This window comes from Microtus oregoni, unplaced genomic scaffold (genome assembly GCF_018167655.1).
Source record: "Microtus oregoni isolate MIOR12 unplaced genomic scaffold, Mior012 000013F_ref0000133, whole genome shotgun sequence".
NCBI classification, from domain to species: domain Eukaryota; kingdom Metazoa; phylum Chordata; class Mammalia; order Rodentia; family Cricetidae; genus Microtus; species Microtus oregoni.
This window is the reverse complement of record NW_024543072.1, coordinates 45,709,722-45,735,182: the sequence shown is the minus strand read 5'-3', so window position 1 is coordinate 45,735,182 and position 25,461 is coordinate 45,709,722. Positions and strand designations below refer to the sequence as shown.

The 25,461-nt window shown below is 43.9% G+C and overlaps 1 protein-coding gene across 1 annotated transcript in view; it reads left to right on the top strand.

Annotated features, from left to right (window-relative positions):
* Positions 1-263: 263 nt before the first annotated feature.
* Positions 264-25,461, top strand: part of Nmnat2 (nicotinamide nucleotide adenylyltransferase 2) — a 161,745-nt gene continuing 136,547 nt past the window's right edge. The window contains exon 1 of the mRNA XM_041662800.1: positions 264-472. Within this exon, the coding sequence (XP_041518734.1) occupies positions 388-472 (85 nt within the window). The 5' untranslated portion in view covers positions 264-387. The remainder of the gene's footprint in view (positions 473-25,461) is intronic.

Below are 25,461 nucleotides of genomic sequence, written 5' to 3'. Positions count from 1 at the left end.
AGCCCACACACCATGCTGTGAGCATGCGAGGCTCTGGGTTTGCTACCACTTCTTGCCATGTAGATAAACTAAGATGGGGTGATGCAGTGAAGTGGGATGAGGGGGATAGAAATGATAGGGTCAGGCACTAGGACCAGTGACGCGAAAGAAGCTAGAGAGGAAGTGGGACTGAGTACTGAGAGGAGAGCAATACAAAAGCAGCTTCGGATCTCGCCGGAGTTGCAAGCGTTAAAGGGAGGCGGGGAGTGACGCGGTTTGCGTCTAGAGCGGCTCCTTGGAGTCCACAGCATCCACCGCCGGAGCCTCGCCTTCCTTTCTCCGTCTGCAGACATATCGAGACACAAAAAGAGGCAACCTCCAGACCAGTGCGAGGGACCCACTCCCATCATGACCGAGACCACAAAGACCCACGTTATCCTGCTGGCCTGCGGCAGCTTCAATCCCATCACTAAAGGGCACATTCAGATGTTCGGTGAGTCCTCCCGCCCACCCCGGAGGCTGCTTCCGCTGCTCTACTCTCGCCAATATCAGGATTTTCCAGGGCGACTGGGCAGGAAGGCTTGCGCCCCTCCGGAGGGGTGCGCCTGCTGATCTGTCTGGTGCCTGGTCAGCCCCTGCGATCACAGCTAGCGAGAGCCGACGCAGGCTGCGTTTTTCCAGGCTTCTCTAGCTTGGGGCCAGATCGCCTCGCCGAGGGCCAGGGGTGGGGGAGGTGCGGGGCTCGGGGTGGGGGGTGAATGTCCTCTGGGGTGGGGTGGGGGCTCCGAGTTATAGCCCTGGAGCGCGACGGTGCGGAGATTTGACTACTTTGCGGGCGAGGGTAGGGATGGGGGCAGTGGTTGGGGTGCGAAGGAGGAGAGGGTTGGAGATAACGTGCTGTTTGTTTAGGATAGACAGAAATCTTGAAGGAGTTAAATGTGCCTCGGAGACACAAACACTCGCACACGACACACCAGTGACAGGGACTGGGGTTTGGCCGGCGATTCCTGGAGGCACAGGGACAAATGTTTGGGGGTTGTGGTTGCGTGTGGCCCGGAGCGGTGAATCCTGACTGATGGCGAGGGGTACCCCTTGACCAGCCCAGGTTTGGCCCTGGCTGCCTAGGAAGGAGAGGGGGCGGGGCGGCTGTTGCGGGAGGTGGTCCATGAGCTGGCGAGATGGATCCGGGTCCAAGTTGGCCAACGTTCTGTCCAGGGCGGCGATGGTACTCGGCAGCCTTGTAGCTTGATTGTGAGGATGGATGTGTAGAAGTGCGCGAGAGTGGGGTAGGGACGCGTCTTCACGAGTTTGTTTTCGAGGTTTGGGGTGTACAGCGAGAGGGATGGAGCCCCAGCGTCTGGGTGCGTGTGTAACGTCCAGCAGATGATTGTCCACGCAGTATGGAGATTTCTCGCCACCGGTACGAAAGCCACGCGGCTCGGAAGCTGCTCGCAGGGTGTGTGCGCGTTTAGAGCCCTGAGAGAAGAACGCGGGGGTCACTTTAAAAGCAGGAATTGAGAAGTTAGAAGTTGGGGGTGCTTTTTCCTAGGACTCGGGGAAAGTACGCCGGAGGTGGGAGAAGGAACGGGTGAGAGGCCCTGACCCAGCCCTGCGGTGAGGCGCTCTCCACAGGCGGCGGTGCTGAAACACAGCGCACTGCCACTGGCTGCAGGCACACGTGTTTGCCCAGGGCTGGAGGACTGCCAGAGCTTTCCTAGGCTGTTTAATGAAAGCCACAACGTAACCATAAGGACGACCCCAAACGCTCAAGCTAAAAATACCCGTCTCTAAACCTAAAAGATGAATCTTCACTTGGCCCGACGATTAAAAATTAAAAATACTCATGACAAGGTTACAAAACTACCCTGCATAGGGTATATCCAGCAGCCACCTTACAGACCTGGAAGAGGGCGTCTAATTAGTAACCATCCCTTCCGCATTGTTCTGTAAGCTTTTAAAAGTGTTTATTCAGAGATGGCGCCAACTTGCTTGTTAAACTGAGGGCCACGGGGTGGGCCACCTTCTCAGTCTTCTGAAGTAGCAAAACCCAGGCATTCCCCACTTTTTACTTTCCTGTGAGTCCAGCGTCTTTTCTCTTGTATTATTCGTCCTCGTCCACTTTTCCTTTGGCAGTCTTGTGTTGATACTGTTTCCCTCTCCCTTGGCCAGGAAGGATTGCGCTTCCTTGGAAGCTCCTTAGCTCTAGGAATCTTTAGTGGGCCGGTGGGTGCTCCTCCTTTCTTTGAACCAAGGATGTGGGAAATCCCATTTGCTGTAGGATCAGAAGTGGGTCAGATGTTGATTGAGTGCAAGAACACTGTCTTGCAGCTGGAGATATTGGTAGCAGTGAGAAGGGGGAGCAGGGATGCTAACCTGCCAATTCTCCAGGAGCTTTGGGGATAGACTGTGAAAGCAGGCATGGGTTGTAGCAGAAGGTTTTACATTTAGAATAAGTGAAAGGAGACTTTTGACCATGGCCGTTATTCACTTCCCGTTGGCGTAGGGCCAATCAAGAAGATCTGTCAGCAAAGCCTCCTGAGGATCCATTTAGTGTAACCTAGAGAGCAATAGGTCTAGGGATCTTTCTACTAATGGAGGCTCTTCTAGAAGTACATAAACATGTGACAAGGAAGCAAGGAGAGGAAGATAAACTAGATGTTGTGGACTCTCTTACTGATATCTTTGATACACATTTTGATATACATTTGGTATCTTATTTTCTTCTTCTTAGGTGTGTGTGTTCATGCATGTGCCGCAACGTTCATAGGGGGTCACAGGACAATTTCTGAGAGTTACTGTTCTTCTACTGTGTGTACTGGGCATTGAACTCAGGTTGTCAGCTTTGGTGGCAAACACCTTTGCCTTCTGAGCCATCTTAACAGCCCTGTAAACCATGATTTTGTTTCTCTTCTTTAGCTATTGGAGACCCTGTCTCAACTGTATCACCCTGCATGGCCTAGCATCTACTATGTAGATCTGGTCAGTCTGGAACTCGCAGAGTCCTACCTGCCTCTGCCTTTTGAGTACCGGGATTATAAGCCTGAACTGATTTTATCTCATTTTATATTTCTTGATAGTGGGTCTCACTCTTAGCCCAAGCTGGTTTCATAGTTATAGTAATTCTCCTGCCTCAGTCTTGCAAGTGTTGGAAAGGGCATGAACCACCATGCTTGGCTTTATAAATTACTTTTGCCTGAGCAGTGGTGGCACAAGCCTTTAATCCTGGAGGCTGAGGCAGGCAGATCTCTGTAAGTTAAAAGCTAGCCTGGTCTACAAAGCAAGTTCTAGAACAATCAGCACTGTTACACAGAGAAACTCTGTCTCAATAAACAAACAAACAAATAAATAAATAAATAAATAAAAAACTTTTATGGCGGTTTCTAGTTAAAAGTGTCTCATGTATGTTTTGAACTTGTTCATATTCACAATCTTAAAAGACAAATATCACCATCTATTTTGCGGGTGGGAAACTGGTATTCAGAGACTACACAGGTGGCAAAGTGATCTGATCTTGAGACAGGGTCTCAAGTACCCCAGGCTGGCCTCAGCATAGCTGTGTTGCCAAGGATGACCTTGAACTCCTGACTCTCCTGTTTCTGCCTCCTGAATGCCAGGGCTACGAGAGTACACCACCACTCCCTTGACTGGGCTGTCTGGAGCCTCACATTTCAGATCCCTCTTACAGACACAGCTGTACTGCATGAGCCAGGAAGAAGTGCTCAGATAATCTGGCCGGGTTGTCTATTGAACACTTTTCCCTTTAGACATACACCAATTAGAATGGAGCTGGCCATCAGCTGGCTGTGCTCTGGGCCATGCATTTCCTTAAGAGCTTTTTCTCATTGCAAGAGAGACAAGTTTCCATGCACTATTTCCTTTTTAAAACGACGTTAAGATGTTCTTCCACGAACACATGAGTATTTAACATAATTAAATTATCAAACTTTCTTTAGATGTGTGATATTTGGTGGCACATGCTTAGAACCCAGAATTCTAGATGCAAAAGTAGAAGGATCAGGAATTCAAGGGCAGCCTTTCCTACATAGTTTAAGGCTAGTTACATGAGACACTGCCTCAAGAAAACCTTAAATTCCCTTAGTAGAGGGCCTGTATTTTTAAAATCCAGTTGCTTACTAGAGGGGAAAAAGAGAAAGAATATAAACAAACAAACAGACAAACAGAATCAGCTCTTAGAACGTAAGAACTCACTTTTCTTTTTTGAAATGTATGTGGGTATGTTCATGTGTGTGCAGGAACACGTATGTGTAAGGGGGCATGTGTGTGAACAGGGGTACGTAAAGGATATGGGACAACTTTGAGTGCTATCTTCAGGAACCATTCACCTTTTTAAAGACAGGGCCTCTGGCTGACCTCTCACTAACAAACCTCGGGGACCCACTTGTCTCCACCTCCTCCGTGTGGGGACCACAAGGATGCGTCACTAAGGTTTATTTAAAATGTGGGTTCTAGAGGTTGAACTCAGGTCCTTTAGAAGAAAGTACTAATTAAGTCCTCCCCCAAGCCAAATTCTTCATTTTTTTAAATAAATTACACTGAATACTAGCTTGGATATTTGTAAAATATTTTTGAATGAGCCCTTTCTTTACTCTGAAGGGAGACATGAACTTATTTATCCAATTTGTGGACTACAGAAACAGAGGAAAACATAGTGTTTGTGACTGAAAAAATTGACAATTTTGTATGTAAAATGTTCTTAGGGATAAATTAAAAGCTTTTGGCAAAGTAAACCCATGAACTAATGGTGCCACATTTCATGGGTCAACTTCATTGCATAAAAGGGCAATGTGGAGCTCGAGGAATTTTTATGTAAATTCTTAGTTTTCATAACTTTAAAGAAAATTATGCTGAAATACCATTTCTAGCATACTAATGTATAATCTCTACTTAAAAATTAATAATACTAGATATTTATATTGATACATTTATTTGTAAGTCTACCCCTGAGTGCACCAAACATAAAGTTGAAAAAGAAAAGGAAAAAAAAAACTGATTGATTAGTTTGGGCATAAATGCTAGAAAGATAAAATGATTTAATTGGAGTTGAAATATATCCTGATTTTGATGACTGTAAAATAACTAGATTTCCCAGTGTTTCTATTTCAACATGCCTTTACTTTGAACAATTAGGTCATTTGAAAAGAGACATGTTCTGACTCCTGTCCTTCTGAACAGTGGTGATACAGCTCTCTGGGCTCCATCTGGGTGCAGATGGGATGTAGTTATAGCTGGTAATGGAGGTCAATGACAGGAAGCTGCCAGGAAGTAAGAAAGCATTTAAGGCACTATTCTTGTCTACATGGAGAGTTCCAGGGCAGCCAGAGATACACACAAGACCTTATTTGTGGGCGGGGACGGGGGACAGTTTAACATGCTTGAAAGGTCAATAAGCACAACATAGTATTCCATACCATAGATTTGCTTGCTATTCTATGAGAAGAATGGATTTGGGGTAAAGCGGAGGGCAGAAGTGGGAGAGTTTGAGTCAAGTTCTCATTATAGAACATAGACCATGCTACAACTTGCTGTATCGCCCAGGGTAGCCTTGAATTTACCATCCTCCTGCCTCAGCATTCTGAGTGCTGGGACTAACAGCTGTGTGCCACCTTGTCTGGCTGAGCTATAACACAGCATTGCCTCCTTTGGCAAAGTGGAATGACAGTGTGTCATTTGAACAAGAGCATATGTGAAAATCAGGAAGGAACCACTTTTTATAAAACCAGACTCAAATGCATGAACACAGCATTGCCTCCTTTGGCAAAGTGGAATGACAGTGTGTCATTTGAACAAGAGCATATGTGAAAATCAGGAAGGAACCACTTTTTATAAAACCAGACTCAAATGCATGGTAGACTTGCATACCCATCCTTATGATTTCAAGGATGATATTTTCACTAGTGTTGCTGAAAGGGGAGCCATCGGCACTGAGTTGACAATGGAGGGCAAGGAGAACCTTGCAGCTATTCCCCTTTGATAACACAGGCCACCAACAAAGTAGATTCAACAGAGACATCTTCTGCTCATGCCAAGAAGAGGCTTTGTTTTTGTTAGTATTCACTTTTTCCGATTTGACTGTGCTCTCAAAACGTTTCTGCCACCTCCCGCAACATTCTCTTCCCTTCCCACTCTTTACTTCAGCTGACACCTTTATTTAGATTTTTCTCTTCAACAGTACTTTCTCAAGAGAACCCCGCTGACTTCCAAATAAGCCTGGCTTCCCTAACACTGGCTTCCTCACCATCTGAAAATGCGTCTGTGACGTAGCTCTCAGTTCACTTCCAACTCACATTTCATCTCAAATTCCATTTTCCACGCTACAGTTGAATTTCTATAAGGAGAGAAACAATGTGTGGCTTCATCACAATTTCCTAATACCTAGCATAGAGTAGGTGCTCTACAACAGTTGCCAAATCAATAGGAAATAAACGACAGGATAGACTCTTGGGCCAGACAGAAGAACTGAGCACAATGAAACAGAGTGAGCAGCTATCAGAACCAGGAAAAGTTCACGATGCCTCAAGGAAGAGAGTACAGAGAGGAGAGCTGCTGGGGAGGCAGGTGAGGTCTGATCAACTGTGAAGCCTTATGACTGCTGGTAAGGGGACTTTATCCCAATGGCAGTGAAGAGATATTGCGTTGTTTTTAAGTAAAGAAGTAAAATAGCCATATCTTTAAAATTAATACCTAGCTGGATTTTTAAGAGTCTATTATCTTTATTTATAGGTATGTGTGCGCCTTGGAGGCCAGAAGAAGGCACAGGTTACCCTAGCCTTGAAGTTTCAGGTGTTTGTGAGCTGCCTGAGGTGGGGACTGGGAACCAAACTTGGTTCTTCTGGATGAGCAGCAAGCACTCGGAACCACTGAGTCTTCTCTAGCCCTTGTAATTGACTGTTCAACGTAGGTGGAGGCTGGTGAAGGCGAAGAACGTGGTGATTTCTTAGGCACGCATTTCAGCAATAGAGTCAGGACAGACGATGGCCATCTGGCTGGGCTGCTGTTACTTGGGAAGGGCAATGAGTGTATCTGAAAGTCACTGGGGAAGTAAAAAGAGACCCATATTTGCTGATTTGTAAGTTCCTGACCAGGACAGATAATAGAGGACACGAGAGGAGAAGCAGGTTTTAGCTGGTGGACAAAGCGAATATGAGTGGGTTTTGCTCCAAATTTTAGGAAATACATATTCTTAGCAAGCATTGGAGCAGGAGAAGTAAATAGCTAAGGTCCACGTCTCTCTGCAGCCTGGCATATCTGAGCACTGTACAGAAAGTCTCTCTGCAGCCTGGCATACCTGACTGCTGTATGAAAGTCCCCAGGAAGCTCCAGGTATATTCTTCAAAGTTCTTCACACATGAATATTGCTGAAGTTCATCAGTATTACAGAAATTAAAAAGATAAAAAATTTACATATATTTTTATATGAAATGGGAAGATAATCAAGTTCTTAAACTGAGCATTCTTTTCTTAATGTGGAGGCTGTGGAGTCGAAGCAACTGATATTATACAGTTCATAAAACTTTCCAAAACTTGCCCATCCCCAAGATGGTGGTTGTGTCAAGCAGGGTTGGGGAATCCCACCAAACACATTGCTAAGTTGAAGGTCTCTATGAAGGTTATACTTGGGCCTCTCATGGTTGCTTCTCTGTGTGTGCTCATGACACAGAAAGACTGAGCTGGTACAAACATACTTTCTCTTGCTGAACTGGCTGGCCACCCTCACATGGACCCTCACTGTAAGAGGCAAATATCCCATCCAGAATTCATCCCAAGCCAAGGATAGTCTAGAACAGGACTTCTGAAGTTTCTTCTGTTTGCAACCATTTTTCACCTAAGACAGTTTTCACTCAACCCTGGTTACATAAACATGTAAAAATAGGTGTATAAATCATGAAAGAATTTATTCTAGAACAACTCTTTGGTATACATACACCTTTATCATTTATTAAAGATGAAAGTAAATTTGCATGCTAGTTTAGTTTTATATAAAGAATCAAGGCTTGAGGCTAGGGATATCTTTCCTTTGGTAGACATTCCTGAGATTATTTGATCTCCAAATAAACCTAGTTTGGTGGTGCACTCATCAGGAAGTAGATGGGAGAGGATCAGAAGAGGTTTAAGGTCATTCTCCGTTACAAAATAAGTCTGAAGCCAGTCTGGGCTACATGAGAAGCTGTCTGAAAAACAAAATAAAACTAAATCCCTAAGCCAAACAGAAACAAAGGGTAAAATCTTGGCTGAAGTTTGATACTGCAGGACTCAGAATACCTTCATGTCTCTGATACCGCTGTTTTAATGTTATAATCATCAGTGTTGAGAATGCTGCTTCACATAAATGCATAGGCAGATGTATGTTTAGGCCCTCGCAGAGACTGTTGGAAAGTCTGCCCTAATTTGCAATGGGCGATCTAACTTGCTAACTTGACGTGCCTGAAGAGACAGCTTCAGCTGAGAAATTGCAGCCACCAGATTGGCCTATGGGTGTGTCTAGGGAGCATTTTCTTGATTGCTGATTGGTATGGGAGCCCCCAGCCCACTGTGGAAAAAAGGCACTATCGCTGGGCAGGTGGACCTGACCGTATGAGAAAACAGGTTGAGCAGCCAGAGAAAGCAATCTTACTACCGCCTTCACTAGAATCATCCTCACTGTGGCTGCCGTATCTGAGTGTTTAAACACCCATTGCTATCCAACTGCTTTCCATTAAATCTGCTGCATAATGTCCCTTAGTCTCGGATAAGGAACTAGGCAATAAAATTCTTATACTTTGGGGGCTGGAGAGATTGCTCAGAGGTTGAGCGCTCACTTCTTTTTCAGAGGACCTGGGTTTGATTCCCAAGCACCCATGTGGCTACTAACAACCATTTGTAACTCTAGTTCCAGAGGATCAGACACCCTCTTCTTCTGGCTTCCATGGGCGCTGCATGTATGCAGTGTAAATCCATATATGAAGGCAAAACACCCATATGAATAAAATAAAAATGGATACCCCACTTCTTAGAATTAGGGGAATAGCGAAGGTAAAAGGAGGAGGTAAGCAGAGACCAGGAGAGCTGGTCCCTGAAGGGTTGGTATCTCCATGGCACCCTTGTTATCTGCATCACTATCGTTACCCATTATGTGAGTAGCCCTGCGGTGGCATGTGGAGTTTATTTAACATTGCTGAGCAGTGAGGGTGAACGTACCCTTAATTCCAACACTTAGGAGGCAGAAACAGGTGGATCTCTAAGTTCGAGACCAAGTTGGTCTACAGAGTAAGTTCCAGGACAGCCATGGCAACACAGTGAAACCTGCCTTGAAAAGCCAAAAGAAAACAACCAAAAAAACATTTACCACACCACAGAAGTGGGAACAGGGGACTGTCCCCAAGTAAAAGTAAGTGCTCATGGTGTCTCACTTGTTGCTTGCTCAGACTAAAACTCTTGGACTAGGGCTCAATTCTTCCCTTTCATACCCTAGCAAATCTTTGGGGATCTCTGTGTCTTTGTCATTTAACTAGGATCAGTAGGATTAACCACCTCACCTCACCTAAAATCCTATCCCAAGCCACTGCTGCTGCTCTTCCAAGTGAGTGCAGCAGCCTTTTTAAAAAAATGATTTTTATTTTCTGGGAGACAGAGTCTCATGTAGCCCAGACCGGCCTTGAACTCACTATGATGCTGAACTCCTGATTCTCCTGTGAGTTTCCAGGCACCGGCCCCCACGTCCAGCTCATGCTGTGAGTGTTGAACCCAGATCTACACGCATGCCAGGCAAGCCCTCTACCAACTGAACTACATCCTCAGCTTGCTGTCCTCTTAACTGGACTCCCTACTTCTGCCTTTGGCCGTCGATACTTAATTTCCCCCTCTGTCTTTTTGCATTTATTCATTTGTTTATGTTGTGGGGTTGGAGTTGGGGCTGGTTTCAACACTTACTTTTGTAGCAAAGAGTCAAAGAGAGTCTTTTTTAAAAAAATGTATGCCAGCTCTAAGTGAGGTAATGTTGTCCCCCAGGGGTTTCTTGTTTCATGCAGAGCAAAAGCTGGAAGGATCTGCCCATCCCGTTATCCCTGTGACCTACAGGCCTCCTCCAGCCACTGTACCCTCAAGTCCTATTCTGCCTCATTCTTAGCCATGCTGAGTTCTGCCTGGAAGAGCAGTGCCTAATTTGCTGCCCTCTGTATGGTAACCTCCTCCCCTCCGCTGGGCAAGTCCTCCTCCCCACACAGGGCGTCTGACCTCGCACCTCTCAGTTCCCCTAATCTCATTACTTATGTCTCCTTTCCCTAGTCTCTCATCACTTTTCACAAAGCTTTTCCTTCTTTGGCATGTTTATTTAATGCCTACCTCTCTAGAAAAAAAATTGAAGCCCCAGAGGCCTGGAATCAATATTCACTTAATGCCAGTTTCCAATGCACGGGGCTCCCAGAACAGTGCCTGGTACCGTGTGTGTTCAGCCAATGTCTACCGAATGAGTAAATGGATGAAGTACCAGTACCATCTACATTCTAGTCTGTCTTTTAAGAAAAATGAGGTGTCTGAATGCTTTGCCTGAGTACATGTCTGTGTCCATAAGTGTGCCTGGAACCCTCAGAGACCAGGAAAGGGCTTAAGAGCCCCTGGAATTAGAGTTACTGATAGTGGTGAGCCACTGTGTGGGTGCTGGGAATTGAGCCCCAGTCCTGAGCAAGAGCAACAAGTGCTCTTAACTACTGCTCCATCTCTCCACTGCATCTCAAGACTTTAGTAGATTTGTGGTGAGCAAGGGTGGGGTCCCTGGAAGGCTCTGCACTCACTGATTTGTACCGTGTATAAGTATTGAATTCTGAATGTGCCCCAGACACTGCACTAGACCTTAGAAATGTGGAAATTTGGGCTGGAGAGATGGAGTCAAGAGCACTGACTCCTCTTCCAGAGGAGTTTAATTCCCAGCAACCACATAGTGGCTCACAACCATCTATAATGAAATCCGGTGCCCTCTTCTGGCCTTCAGGCATACATGCAGATAGAACACTGTATACATAATAAATAAATAAATCTTTTTTAAAAAGCGAGATAAGGAAATTCACAACACTCTCCGTAGTGCCTCAGGAAGATCATCTTGTGAATGATCTCTAGAAATAAGCAAAGGTAAAGCTTCATCCTTGGAATATGGTTTTCCCTGCTGGTGTTGACTGCCAGAGAAGAGTCTTCTCCAGGAATGTTCGACCTCAGCCTGGGGCCCACATGTGGCTCAGAATAGCTATGAAGGTCTGAGTTTGAACGTTGGAGCTGCCCGGGGGTTAGGGTGGAGACTGGCATTTGGGGCTGAGAAAAGGCTAGGTGTGGTGAGGTATGGAGGTCTCCAACAGTGTGGCAAGCTACAAAATTTCCAAGAAGCTGGTATAAGGATGAGTATGTGTGAGCGTGCACAGGGGAGGCAGAAGATAAGAGGCAGAAAACAGGCTGCTAGGGGTGCCAAGGGCTTTAGACAAAAGTAAGTACTTTTATTCGTTTTTAAAAATTGCATTGTGTGCATATACATATGCGAGCACACACATATGTGATGGACACATGCAATGGTCAGAGGACAACTTATGGAAGTCAATTCTCTTTCCACCCTGTGGACCTCAGAGATCAAACGCAAGTGGTCAGTCTTGGTAGCAAGCACATTGACTCTCAGTCCAACAGTTAGTAAGATCTGTAGAAAAAGTGACAGCAGCTGGGGTTGCTCCACAGTCACGGGACCTGCACCCCACATGTAAGCATTTCCTCTACTAGCCTCCTATTAGATAGACGACTTCATAACAATATTGTAATGTTATTTTCTCTGTGTTGCTTTCTGAAATAGGATTTTGTTTTTCTTTTTATCATGATTTTATTTATTGATTTTTCTGAAATGAAACCACTGTGCATTGTAGAAACCATTCTGTGGAGGAACTACACTGCAATACAACCATCTAAAACATTAACAAACAAAAGTCTCACTTCCCTGTGAGAAGCCACACTCACCTAGGCCCTCAGTCTCTCTCCTCCGTCCCTTCAGGATGTGCCTGCTGTTCTGCTGTTCCCAGGGTCCTTGTCACCTTAGTTACGTCTATAATTTTGAAGAATTTGGCTATGCACCTTCTCTTGTCTCTGCTTAATTGAAAAGTAAATAGTTTGAAGACCTTTCTTTGGATGCTTGTTTTAATTTGTCCCGGAGGCCTTAAACAAATAGTACATTTCCATTCTTGATATAAGACTCATTTTCTATGGCTGAAAATTATTATTATACCCCTTTAAAGTCTCAACTAAATGACACTCCAGGGAGGGTTTGAGCTTTCCAATGCTTCATTTTCCTAACCCTTCATCTTGGTACCCACAGAGAAGCACAATATTCATCCATGGAGCACTGAGATTAAGCCACATCAATAACTATCCCCACTGGTTTTGAAGGTATTTATGTGCTGATGGATATTTAGCGGCACGTGACTGTAAACTGCAAGGTCTTTAAAATAAAGCAGTGTTTTAGGATTTAGAGAGTGGCATCCATTAGAAACTGAAACTAGGGCTATAAAATCTTGTACATACAAATTCAAGTCATAATTACTTTATTTACTATGAACCAATCTTGCTAAGCATCATTAAAAAGTTATTTACTCGTTTTGCTCCAGGGAGTCAACGATGATGTATAATATATGATTTTTTTCCCCTGCTGTGAACAGTGTTGATAAAAAGTGGGTAAATATGCCATTTTTCTCCTTAATTAAAATACTTTTTCTTTGTGTGTACGTATGTCTGTGAATGTATACACACATATAATGTATATGTATTATGCATGTGTGTTCATGTGTGTGTGCATAAGTGTAGACGTCAGAAGACGACCTTGAGTGTCTTTCTTGGGTGCCATCATAGGCCTTGTTCTTTGCAGTGTTGTCTCCTCTTGGTCTGGAGCTTGCTGAGTAGACTAGACGAACTTCCTGGCTAGTAAGTCCCAGACATGTGCTTGCCTTTCTCCCTTGCCTTACTCATTTGAGTTCTGGGGGTCGAACCCAGGACTCATGCTTGCAGGCTGAGCACTTTACTGACTGAGCTACTTCCCAGAGGCATTTTCTTCCTTCACCCGAACAGGCTGCCTAATAATGTGTTTGTAAATATACTACTTTCTCAGATCCTTATTTTCCTCATCTATAACACTGATTGATCAGTGTAACTCAGAGGCTGTCACACAGTGACCTGTGACCAAATGGGGCTTACCCCCTTCTTTTGTAAGGTATGAAAGTTAAGAATGGCTTACTTTTTCTTTTAATGGTTGAAAAAATGTAAAATAAGGATACTCTTTTGTGACGTGTGAAAATTTTTTGAAATTAAAATTTTAGTATTCACCAATGAAGTTTTCATAGCACAAAGCCAGGTTCGCTGCCATGTGCATTATTTATGGACATTTTTGCATTAAAACAGCAGAATTCTGCAGTTACAATAAACAATTTATAAAATGAAAAATACAGAAATCTAAAATGGACATTTGTTGAAATAGGTTGTCTACTTGAGGGGCTTGGAATGACAGTCAGTCTGAAGGGTCCTTAAACAGACCATGCTGCCAAGGCCCATGACCTAGAGGATCTGTCTAGTGAACAATTTTCAGTCTCACTGAATCTAAAATGACTCATTTAAGCAGCAAGTGTAGTTTTAGTGCCGATTGTAATTTTTCTGGCCAACTGGGCCAATGTTCATGTGTACAGCGGGGATAATTTTGTGACTTTTGGCTTATGCTGGACCTAGATTAGCTCTGGCCCTCGTCAGTCATCCATCTGCCTCTGAACACGGGTGTGTTTTCCCAGAACTCAGTCCCACCTTCCTCGATGCTCAGTTCCTCCTTTTTTAAGCTCAGTGCTGGCATTCCTTACGCTGGAGGCTGAAAACACAGCATCCTTTGCGTGATGAGTCTGCAGACTTCTCTGGCAGGAGTCTGCATCTCACCTCCCTCTGGACCTTGACAGCACTTGGTTTGTACCTCTCTTATAACACTTAGCACATCTTGCTGTTGGTTGCAGCTATTTATGCCTCTACTTCAATTTCCCTATCAGACTTGGGGCCTTGCCAGGGCCTTCTGACTTTTTATGTCTCCTGAGGTGCCTAACACATTACCCTAAGCACAGGGAATATATAACGAATATTTAGCAAATGAATGCATGAATCATTAAACTGTAAAAGAAATTCAGAATCTCAATACCTAGGTAAAGCAGGTGATTGGAGAGAAGATAGTTATTTGGGAACAAAGAAATACAGGAAAGCAGGGATCCAAGTAAGACCAAGTTAGAAAACAAGACAGCTAATATATACTAGGTGCCAAGGACTCAGGGACTTCAAAGATTAGATAACTCTTGGTGCAAAATAAGAATGCTCCTATTGGTTTGTTGACTCATGGCTGTAATTCCATCACTTGGGAGGCTGAAGTGGGAGGGTTGCCATGAGTTTGACACCAGATGGGCTACATAGTCAATTTGACACTAACCTAAACTACAGCGTGAAACTGTCAACAAACAAGGGCTGAGGAAGACTGCTGGTGAAGGCTCTTGCTGCCTCCTGTCAACCTGAATTCACCCCCCACCAGGACCCTCATGGTAGAAGGAGACAACAGTTATCCTCCGGCCTTCTCATGCATATGTGCCCCAAATAAATGTAATTATAGAAAGACAAAAAGGCTCCCAGGAAGAGAAACCATGCCACAGAATACAGTCTCCCCATATGTGGAGGGTGGGTGGGGCGGGAAGGTCCTGTATGTAATTGGTAGGAGTGAAAATATGGCGTTGAGAGTAGAGTCGAATGCTGATACTGTCCCCTGGATGTTTTAAGCAGATGCACTGTTCCATCTAGGCACCGGTGCACATCATGGTTAAAGAGGGTTTGAGTAGGAGAAAGGAGTGGGATTTGATTTATTCACAGTTTGAAAAAGGTTTTATGTACACGGTGTCAGGCAAAAGGAAGCTTTGTAAATTATTTACTTGACTTCAGACAAATGAACAAGACAAACAACGGTAATAACAATGCCCCATGGCTCGTCAGTTTTAAGTTTTCATCTTTAGAACTCATGGACTGTCTCTTGGAAGACTGCAAAAACCATAAGGCTATGCGTAAATGGAGTTTCTGTCCCACCCAGTTCCACAGCCATTCAGTCCCAAAGAAACACACAGTGGCTTTTATTAATTATAAACTGTTTGGCTTATTAGGTCAGGCTTATTATTAACTACCTCTTACAACTTAAATTAACCCATAATTCTTGTCTATGTTTAACTATGTGGCTTAGTACTTTTTCTCAATGAGCCATTCTCACGTTGCTTCCTTTGTGACTGCACACTGAGCCTTTCCTCTTCCCACAATTCTCCTAGTCTGGTCGCCCCACCTATACTTCTTACCTGGCTACTGGCCAATCAACATTTTATAAAACCAATACAAGTGACAAATCTTTACAGGGTACAAGAGCATTATCCCACAACATCTATGCATATAGTTCTGGAATCCTCTGGAAAACAGCTTCCCAAGTGCCTGTCCTTTCTCTACTCAAGGTTGGTTAGTTTCAGGGAAAATGCTGTTTTTCCAAGTAACCAAATATTGTGTGACAAAACTATTCCTGGGGAGATGCTACACATACATGTCTACTCACCCCAGATAAGGAACCCATGACAGACTAAAATACAGATGCCACCAAAGTCCAGCTTGGTGAACCAGTGAGTTTTATTGGGGTCACTTATAGGAATATGTGACAGAAATAACTCAATGACAGCTGCATCATCAAAGCCCACCCAGCATGGGTGACATCTCACAAAGCTGGGATCCTAGAGCACACTGCACAGTCTGCAGGCAGCTCAACAGGTTGGAGCAGGTCTTTTGAGATGCCTCAGTTGGTCTAACCTCTTCCAGTTCTCTGGTTTCTGCTTCTTCCAGGTAGAGTTGGTCTAGTCTTTTTGCAGCTTGGCTTCCTACATCTAAGAGGAACTCTCAGCTTTTACTGCTTACTCTGCCAGGGAGGGGCCTAGAGAGTCTAGTCAATTTCAGTAACTTCCTGAAGCTCTCTTGAATTGTTTATCTTTCAGCTTAAGGAGCTTCCTTGCAAGGTAGAACGTTTTGGTCTTGGAGAAAACTATTACACAACACCAAACAATGCCTGGCACAACTTTACCTCTTCAAAAATGTTCCTCTGGGCTGCTGCTGGTTAACTGGGCCTGTTAGCCATATTTCTTTTTCTTGACATCCAGGGAGCGAGTCTAGGTTGCCTTCTACTTGTGAGACATCCAGACAACCAACGCCAGCTACTCTATCTGCCTCAGCCTTCTCTTTAGGCTTCCTTCTACTGATAGCCACATGTCTAATTTTCATGGTGCCTTGGCTCATCTTTTAACTTTTCCTTATTGTCTATATCCCTTTGGAAATGGCACACCCAGTTCATGCTGCAGCATTCTGACAGGGTTTGATGTGTGCTGGGTGACCTACTACTGAGTTTGGCTTAGTAGGTGATTTCCTTTATTTGTGATGTGGTTGTCTATTTTTCATTGCATCAGGTTAGGCATTCTATGAATACCTGCAGGCTAAAGCATCATGACTGTTTGGCTAGTTTGGTAGATTAAACTGCTAACCAACTCCAATTTATTTAAACAGTCTAACTGGTATGTTTTAAAGATATGTTATCGTTTATTGTGTTTTTTAACTATATTTTTTAGCTATATATGTTTCTCCTCTCCCTTCCCTTCCTCCGCCTTCCCCTTCTATCCTCTCCCATGATTCCCACACGCTAAATTACTCCGGAGATCTTATCTTTTTCTACTTCCCATGTAGATTAGATCCATGTATGTCTTTCTTAGGGTCCTCTTTGTTGTCTAGGTTCTCTGGGATTGTAAGTTGGAGGCTGTTTTTTATTTGCTTTATGTCTAAAAGCCACTTATGAGTGAATGCATATTATATTTGACTTTCTGGGTCTGGGTTACCTCACTCAATATAATGTTTTCTAGATCCATTCATTTACCTGCAAATTTCAAAATGTCATTTTTGTTTTCCGCTGTGTAATCCTCCATTGTGTAAATGTACCACATTTTTCTTATCTGTTCTTCAATCGAGGGGCATTTAGGTTGTTTTCAGGTTCTGGCTATGACAAACAATGCTGCTATGAACATATCCTTTTGGTATAATTAAGCATTCTTTGGATATATAATTAAGAGTGGTATTGCTGGGTCTTGAAATAGGTTGTCTCCTAATTTTCTGAGAAATTGCTCTACTCATATCCAAAGGAGCCGTACCAGTTTGCATTCCCACCAGCAATGCAGGAGTGTTCCCTTTACCCCACAACTTCTCCAGCATAAGTTGTCATCAGTGGTTTTGATCTTGGCCATTCTTAGAGGTATAAGACGGAATCTCAGGGTTGTTTTGATTTGCATTTCTCAGATGGCTAAGGATGTTGAGCATTTCCATAAGTGTCTTTCAGGTTTTTTAGATTTCTCTGTTGAGGGTTCTCTGTTTAGGCCTATACCCAATTTTTTTTATTGGATTATTTGTTCTTTTGATGATCAATTTCTTGAGTTCTTTGTATATTTTGGAGATCAGCCCTCTGTCTAATATGGGGTTGGTGAAGATCTTTTCCCATTCTGTAGGCTGCCATTTTACCTCGTTGACCATGTCCTTTGCTTTACAGAAGCTTCTCAGTTTCAGGAGGCCCCATTTATTAATTATTTCTCCTAGTGTCTGTGCTACTGGGGTTATATTTAGGAAGTAGTCTCCTGTGCCAATGCATTCAAGTGTACTTCCTACTTTTCCTTCTATAAGGTTCAGTGTGACTGGCTTTATGTTGAGGTCTTTGATACATTTGGACTTGAGTTTTGTGCATAGCAATAGATATGGATCTATCTATTCAGTCTTCTACATGTTGATATCCAGTTATGCTAGCACCATTTGTTGAATATGTTTGCTTTTTTGCCAAAAATCAGATGTTCATAGGTATGTGGATTGATTGATATCCAGGTCTTCGATTTGGTTCCATTGGTCCTCCTGTCTGTTTTTATGCCAATACCAGGCTGTTTTCAGTACTGTAGCTCTGTAGTAGAGTTTGAAGTCAGGGATTGTGATGTTTTCACAAATTGCTTTATCGTACAGGATTCTTTTGGCTATCCAGGGTTTTTGTTTGTTTGTTTTGTTTTGTTTTTCCATATGAGGTTGAGCATTGTTCTTTTGAGGTCTGTGAAGAATTTTTCTGGGATTTTTATGGGCATTGCATTGAATCTGTAGATTGCTTCTTGTAAGATTGCCAGTTTTACTATGTTAATTCTACCTACCCAAGAGCATGGGAGATATTTCCATTTTCTGGTGTCTTCTTCAATTTCTTTCTTCAAAGGTTTAAAGTTCTTATCATACAGGTCTTACATCTGTTTGGTTAGAGTTACTCCAAAATGCTTTTTGTTATTTGTGGCTATTGTGAAGGGTGATGTTTCTCTGATTTCTTTCTCAGTCCATTTATCATCTGTGTAAAGAAGGGCTAATGATTTTTTTGAGTTAATCTTTTTTCCTGCTACATTACTGAAAGTGTTTATGAGTTGTAGAAGTTCCTTGGTAGATTTTTTTGGGTCACTTATGTAAACTATCATATCATCAGCAAATAGAGTTTGACTTCTTTTTTTTCTGATTTGTATCCCCTTGATCTCCTTTTGTTGTCTTATTGCTCTAGCTAGGACCTCAAGAACTATATTGAATAGATATGGAGAGAGTGGACAACCTTGACTTCTTCCTGATTTCAGTGCGATTGCTTTGAGTTTCTCTCCATTTAGTTTGATGTTAGCTATTGGCTTGCTGTATATTGCCTTTATTATGTTTAGGTGTATTCCTTGTATACTTACTCTCTCCAAGACCTTCATCATGAAGGGATGTTGTATTTTGTCTAAGGCTTTTTCATCATCTAATAAGACGATCATGTTTTTTTTTTCAGTTTGTTTATATGGTAGATTATATTGACAGATTTTTGTATGTTGAACCATCCCTGCATCTCCAGGATGAAGCCAACTTGGTCATGGTGGATGATTATTCTGATATGTTCTTGGATTCAGTTTGCCAGTATTTTATTGAATATTTTTGCATCAATGATCACGAGTGAGACTGGTCTGTAATTTAAGAGATAACATCTTTGGAACTTTGCAAGGTAGCATTTTTATGTTTTAGTACTGTGAATTTGTCAGCCATATTTCAAGAAAGATGTTCAGTAAGAAATATGTCTTACAGAGTCTTAGGGCTGAGACTAGATAGTTAGGGACCACCACAGGGACAAAGAGTTGATAAATTCTGGGAGCTTAATCTACAGCTATTATTTCCTTCCTCTCTTAGTCTTTCATTAGTGTATAGTACTTGCATTTCCCAACCTTCCTACTTCCATTGCAGGGACCAGAGAAACAAGATGTGCAATAATGACCATGGTGGCTCCAAGGACAAACTCACCCTGATCTCTGTCTCACATAAGAAACAATCTTCTTTATAAATACTAGAGTCATGACTGTTGGAAAATTACCAGACCTGCCTAACATAGCAACTCCATAAAAAGCCTGACTCCTGTCAGTATTGTGTGCCTGTGAGGCCAGAGAACAACTTTCAGAAGCCATTTCTCTCCTTCCATCATGTGTGCCCTTTGGTATCACAATCAGGCTTGTTGGCAGGCTGCTGAGCCAACTTGCTGGCCCCTCGGTTTCATTTTTATTGCTACTGAGCCAAGTCTACTAGCATCCAGAGTAGACCTTTCTGAATTCTGAAATTACCAATTTTGTTTTCTTTCTTTTTCTTTTCCTTCCTTCCTTCCTTTCTTCCTTTTTTTATTCAGATTGGCTACGTGCAGCACTGTATAGCTGAAGGTGGTCTTGAGCTCTTAATTCTCCTGCCTCCACTTCCCCACAGTGCTGAGATTATAGGTGTGCACTACCATGGCAGGCTTAGACATATCACCTTTCCTGGAATTTCACTAAAAAGGTGGTCATTTAAAAATGAGTTTTGTGAGATTCCAAGTCAACTCACTCTTGTCCATGTTGAAACATCCTGACTTACCAAGTTACAAACCTCCTAGCCCTATCTGGAACACCACCCAATTCATAAGTCTTTAATGGTAGCAGAAAAAAAAATGCCCTTGTTCTCTGCCACAGTGAGTTGGTTCCAACACAAAAGTCCTGTGTCACACTTAAGTAAAGAAGGCAGACTCTTACAAAGAGAAAAAGAATAAAAAACATACAAGATAACAAAGGAATAAAGCCAGCATTAGGGAGGCAGAGGCAGGTGGATCGCCATGAGTTTAAGACCAGCCAGGACTACATAGTGAGACCCTGTCTAGAAAACCTTTTAAAAAGCCATTGTGTAAACTTCGACACAGATGGAAAAGTGACCAGAATGCTATTGTGGCTATCAGCTTGCCTGGGGTTTGTAATGATCAATTTATCGCCTGTCCTGATTTATTAATCCCATCAGTCTTGCCTTGTGTTATTTCAAGGGGAGATCCTTCCCTCTGCAACAGAACTGCTTGTGTCTGACCTCTTCTCCCAGCCAGGCTCTCCTCTTGATGTTTTATTTGCTTGTTGGATGCTTTGGGCTGCAGATGGGGCTGGTATGGAGATAGTCTTTGCACAGACGACACAATGCCTCTTTTCCTTGGCAGGGGTGACATTTTATCACAAGCAAGGCCTTGAGAACACAGGATTTATGGCCCTTCCCTTTCTCCCACCACAGGCAGTCTCGGGAGTATCCTCCCAGTGCAACTCCCACTGGACACAGAGACTATTCTTCTCTGACACAAAACATTGAGCCCTTACCCGTTGCCTTTATGCTAGGACTAGTGAGGCGGTCCTGCACCATTGGTTCCCAGCCTGGGGCCGAAACAGCCATGCATTCTCACACACTCAGAATAAGGGTCCAGTCTAGGACCTGATTGACTCCAGTAACCCCAAAAGTACCTTTCTCTCCTTTGTTTCCCTTTAATGATACGTTACTATGACACCCAAGGCTGGCTTCAAGCTTGTTAGTGTAGCAGAGTGACCTTAAACTTTTGTTCCTCCTGCTTCTCACAACCGAGGGCCGGGATTATAGGAATGCACCACCACACAGGTTTATGTGGTGCCTAGATCCAGCTCGGGGCTTCTTGCCTGTAGGTGCCCTTGATAAATGAAGGCAACGCTTCCCCCTTCCATTTCCTCACAAGAGAAGGAAAATAATTAAACAAACCCTGTTCGGAGGCCAAATTGGCGCCTGTAGAAGCATTTCAGCTCTGGGCTTGTTTGGCTTGACTAAACTCCGTATAAAATTAAAATAAAATCCTTTTGTCTCTCCCTTAATCTTCCCTTTCCGCTGCTTTAAATGAACTTCTCAGTGTATTGTCATCTGTTTTGTTAACATTTGCATTTAAATATAGTGCATAAAGAACTTTCCCCAGAGCCCAAATGGGGGGCAGGTTAAGCCCTCTAGCCCAGTTTCCCAGTAAATCATATGGCTTTGAATATTCATTCAAACTCTTCAGACTCTTCCAGGCCTTCTTGGCTTCTTGGCTGTGCAGGTTTTGTTCAGGTTGGCTGTGATTTTCTTCTGGATCTGAGCTCGGGCAGTGGATGGAGAGGCAATGATGGTTGGTAGATAAGAACCCAGCTACTTTAACTAGGACCCTCCACTTGCCCCTGACCCCCGGTCAAGTGCATCCATGGGCTTAACACACACAAGTTCTTTTAGATGCAGATTGGCTTATTTCAGTCTGTTGTGATTTGTGAACATTTCGCTTAAAGAAATGGAAAAAACAAATAAATTTATTTCTTCCGTCAGTACAAAGCTAGAAGGTGGTAAAGGGGCTAAGAAACAAGGATGTATTTGATAAAATGTTCACCGAGCTACCATTCCCAGCCCTTTTTTTACACTGCAAGAGGCAAGAGGAGCCACAGAGAATGATTCAATAACCCGCCTTTCCACATGCCCCAGAAGCGGAGTATAACACCTACCTCACTGGCCCATGTAAGATGTTAATGAAGTAACGTGCACTTCCTCGGCTTGTCTGTCCCTGTGAATGCCTTGCAATCCCTGTGAAATCACAGAACAGGTCACAGGTCGTAAGCACTGCTTTTCCCGTGGCTTTTCCTCAAGGCACAGGTGTACAGGGCACATCACCAACACTTCCATGATGTCAGCTCCAGGGAAAGGACAATTGATCCTTCCCTTTGTGGACCGGGTTCGTCTCCCTCCCTGCATCACACTGCTTTTCCTACTCCCCCTCCATCTTCCCCAGCTCATCTCTCCTGTCACCTCTGCCAACTCTTTAAATCCCTTAGCTTGCCCGCTTCATTGCAGTAATCAGAAGCCACTGAGCATATGAAACTCTGGCTAGCTATATACTCTCCAGGCACATTCCTGCCACACATGTCAGGGTCAAAGCCCATCTTTCATATGTGGCATTCCTAAGCACACTGTGTTAGTGACTGGTCACAGTAAGTGCTTGATAAATGGAGGCAATATTAGCAGTTGTCGCCAATATCTGTGATCTGATGTCATGCCTGGGCCAGCACACTGTCACAGCGGAGGTCTAATTGCCCAGGTGAATAGACAGTTGCAGAAGAGGGACGAAAGGCAAGGAAGGATTGCTGATTACCATTCAGCGTGCTGCAAGCTGGCCCGGACCTCAGAAGGTCTGTAGACATGTCTACATTGTCACTGAGCCTCCCGAAGTCACCAAAGGAGCAGCTTTCTGCGCAGGGCAGGTGGCTCTTCCTTTTGCTGTTACTGTGGACTTAACTGTCAGAACAGAGGGATAAGAAAAGATATTGTCTGTGCCCCGTGGGCAGAGAACCTGGATTAACTTCAAGCCTTTGTTGGGTCTCGCAGGGAAGGCTGTGGCAGATCTCACAGCAGATGCAGGTCTTGCAACTTGCTGGAAGGATCTGGGGGCAGCATCACGTGCCTTCCCATCCTCTCTGAGTGCTGGCAAGAGAGCTGTGCCCTGTGCCAGATTTCTGTGCCTGTCCTCACCCCATCACCTCTCCTCACTCTTCTGGGACTTCTCACTGGAGCTGATGATAGAAGGCTGGAGAGAGGCTCTGTGGAAACAGAAACTAGGAAGACCTGCAGTTGGAAGACAGGCCAGAGGTCTTTCATTGTACTTACTGGATCCTTTACACAGCTCGAGCTCACTTCCTGTCTTCCATTGCCGGGCAGCAAAGCTCACCTGAAGTTGTGAAAACGTTTGTGCTCCTGAATACTGGTTGCCTTGCAACGTCAGTTGTATTGCCTCTGGGACTGCCAAACAGGCTGTTTAACTTAGCTTTAACGTTGCCCAATCCTGACCAGCCATACTGGGACCCATAACATAAACATTCTGAGACCCAAATGTATAAAAGTCTATGTTGTGGCTTTCCCAGCCCATTGTCTAAAGTACCATCTACGTCTTTATCAGACACAGATATGTGACTAGCGTGTTCGTAACTTATTTCAAGATATCTGACATGGCTTCTGCCCTGCTTGTCACCAGTTTCTTTTCCTCCCTTCCACAGCACTTTCCACCCCTCATGCTATTTTCTAGCTGTGGATTGTCTTTAAAAATGAAGGAATGCACTCCTTTAATCCTGGCGGTCAGGAGGCCAGCATGGTCTCCGTAATGAGTTCCAGGACAGCCAAGGCTACATAGTGAGACCTTGTTTCAGAAAATGAGTGTGTGTATGTGTGTGTGTGTGTGTGTGTGTGTGTGTGTGTGAGAGAGAGAGAGAGAGAGAGAGAGAGAGAGAGTCTGTCTAGACAGATAGACAGAGACAGAGAGAAGAGAGAGATTGCTAGAGCAGCGGGGAACAGAAACTGGTCTGGCCTGCGTATAAACTAGCGAGAGGGCCATAATTGAAGAGAGTGTATTTTATTAACACTTTATTAAGGAGTGTTAACTGGAAAGTGAGCAGAGAAGAGTGGGCTGGGCAGGGCCACAGGTTGTTTGGCTGCTGACATTGTTGTTGTTTATTTTTCAAGATGGGAGAAATAACTCATTAGCGTGATGATAGGAACCATCCAACAGATACGGAAAACCTAACAGTAGAGGACATGGAGGGGGCCCATTCCTGGAAAAATACCTTTGAGTAGGTGACAGGCGCTGCCTCTAAGCAGAGTGGTTAGTTGAGTCCGCCTTGCCTGCCAGCGCTGGCAATGAATCCGACCAGAAGAAAGGAGAGTGGTCACGTGCAACTCGGAGGACGGGTATGGTGGGGGTTTCTCTCCTGAGAGCGTCGGTTCTTTCAATGAAATAGGGAGAAGGGTCACCCTGAAGAGAGAGAATGGGTGTGTGGAGGGGGCATGGGGATTGAAAGTAAGAAGAGGAGGAAGTCGGTAAATGAGGTGGAGACAGAGTTCAAGTGCCGGCAGTACCTCCGTGAGTGCTCCAGGCTCCTCTCTGGGAAGGGACTCTTCAGATCACTTCATGACGCAAGCTTGGGGCACACGTTTTTTGTCAAATTCACCAGTACATCACACTGAAGGATTTTAGACTTTACAGCTATTAGATCTGGCATACCAGTTTTAAAATGTGACTTAGTGGCTGGGCAGTGGGCACACGCCTTTAATCCAGCACTCCGGAGGCAGATGCAAGTAGAGCTCGGTGAATTTGAGGACAGTCTGGCCTACCATAGATTGATTGGCAAGGGCTCTATAGTGAGCCCCTGCCTCAAATTAAAATAAATAAATAAATGAATGAATGAATGAATAAATAAATAAATAATGGTAGAAAGGAAGAAAGACTTCGTGAAAAAGTAAGCAGAAAAACATGTTATACACTGACCTAAATTGGCCTCCCAGATGTTCCAAATGTCTGTAGCATTATATGACTGAACTTTGCCCTCACATCACAAGAGTGTCCGTCTTCATCTAGGAGAGGAACTTTTTTCCTATTCTGTTTTGAACAAATTTGCCAGCCTTTAAAATTCTTTATGACATAATGACTTTGATTTATCTGGGTTGGGAATCCTAGCCCGAGTTATTTTATGTATTTAATATTTTTACATTACATTTACTTATTAGTGTGTGTGTGTGTTTGTACCATAAGGACAGCTGGTAGGAGTCAGTCCTCTCATTTTTCCGTGTGGGTCCCTGGGATGGGACACAGGTTATAAGGGTTAGTGGCAGGCACCATTACCCACTGAACCATCTTGCAGGCCCTGTTTTTAGTTATTCATGCTCACTGAAATCAAGGCCTTCTTCTTAGAAGCTAAGAGTCTTCAATTAGGGTTGTAAGTATAGTTTGCACAACTAGTGTTAGAATTAGTCCATCAGTTTTTTCGAGGTGATTCCACTGCAGCTGCCTGGGAAGAGGGTGCAGTGATGGGGTACATCTCCTGTCAGTCAGCCATCCAGTAGAGCCGAGTAGGACTCCTTTGAAGGCCCAGCGGCTCATAGTAAGGAACTGAGGACTGAGGGATGGTGACAAGGTGAGGGTGTGGTGAGCATCTTGGCTTGTGACTTTTCCTTATTGTGAACATCAAACCAAATTCCTTCTGGTCCTTAAGATGTGTA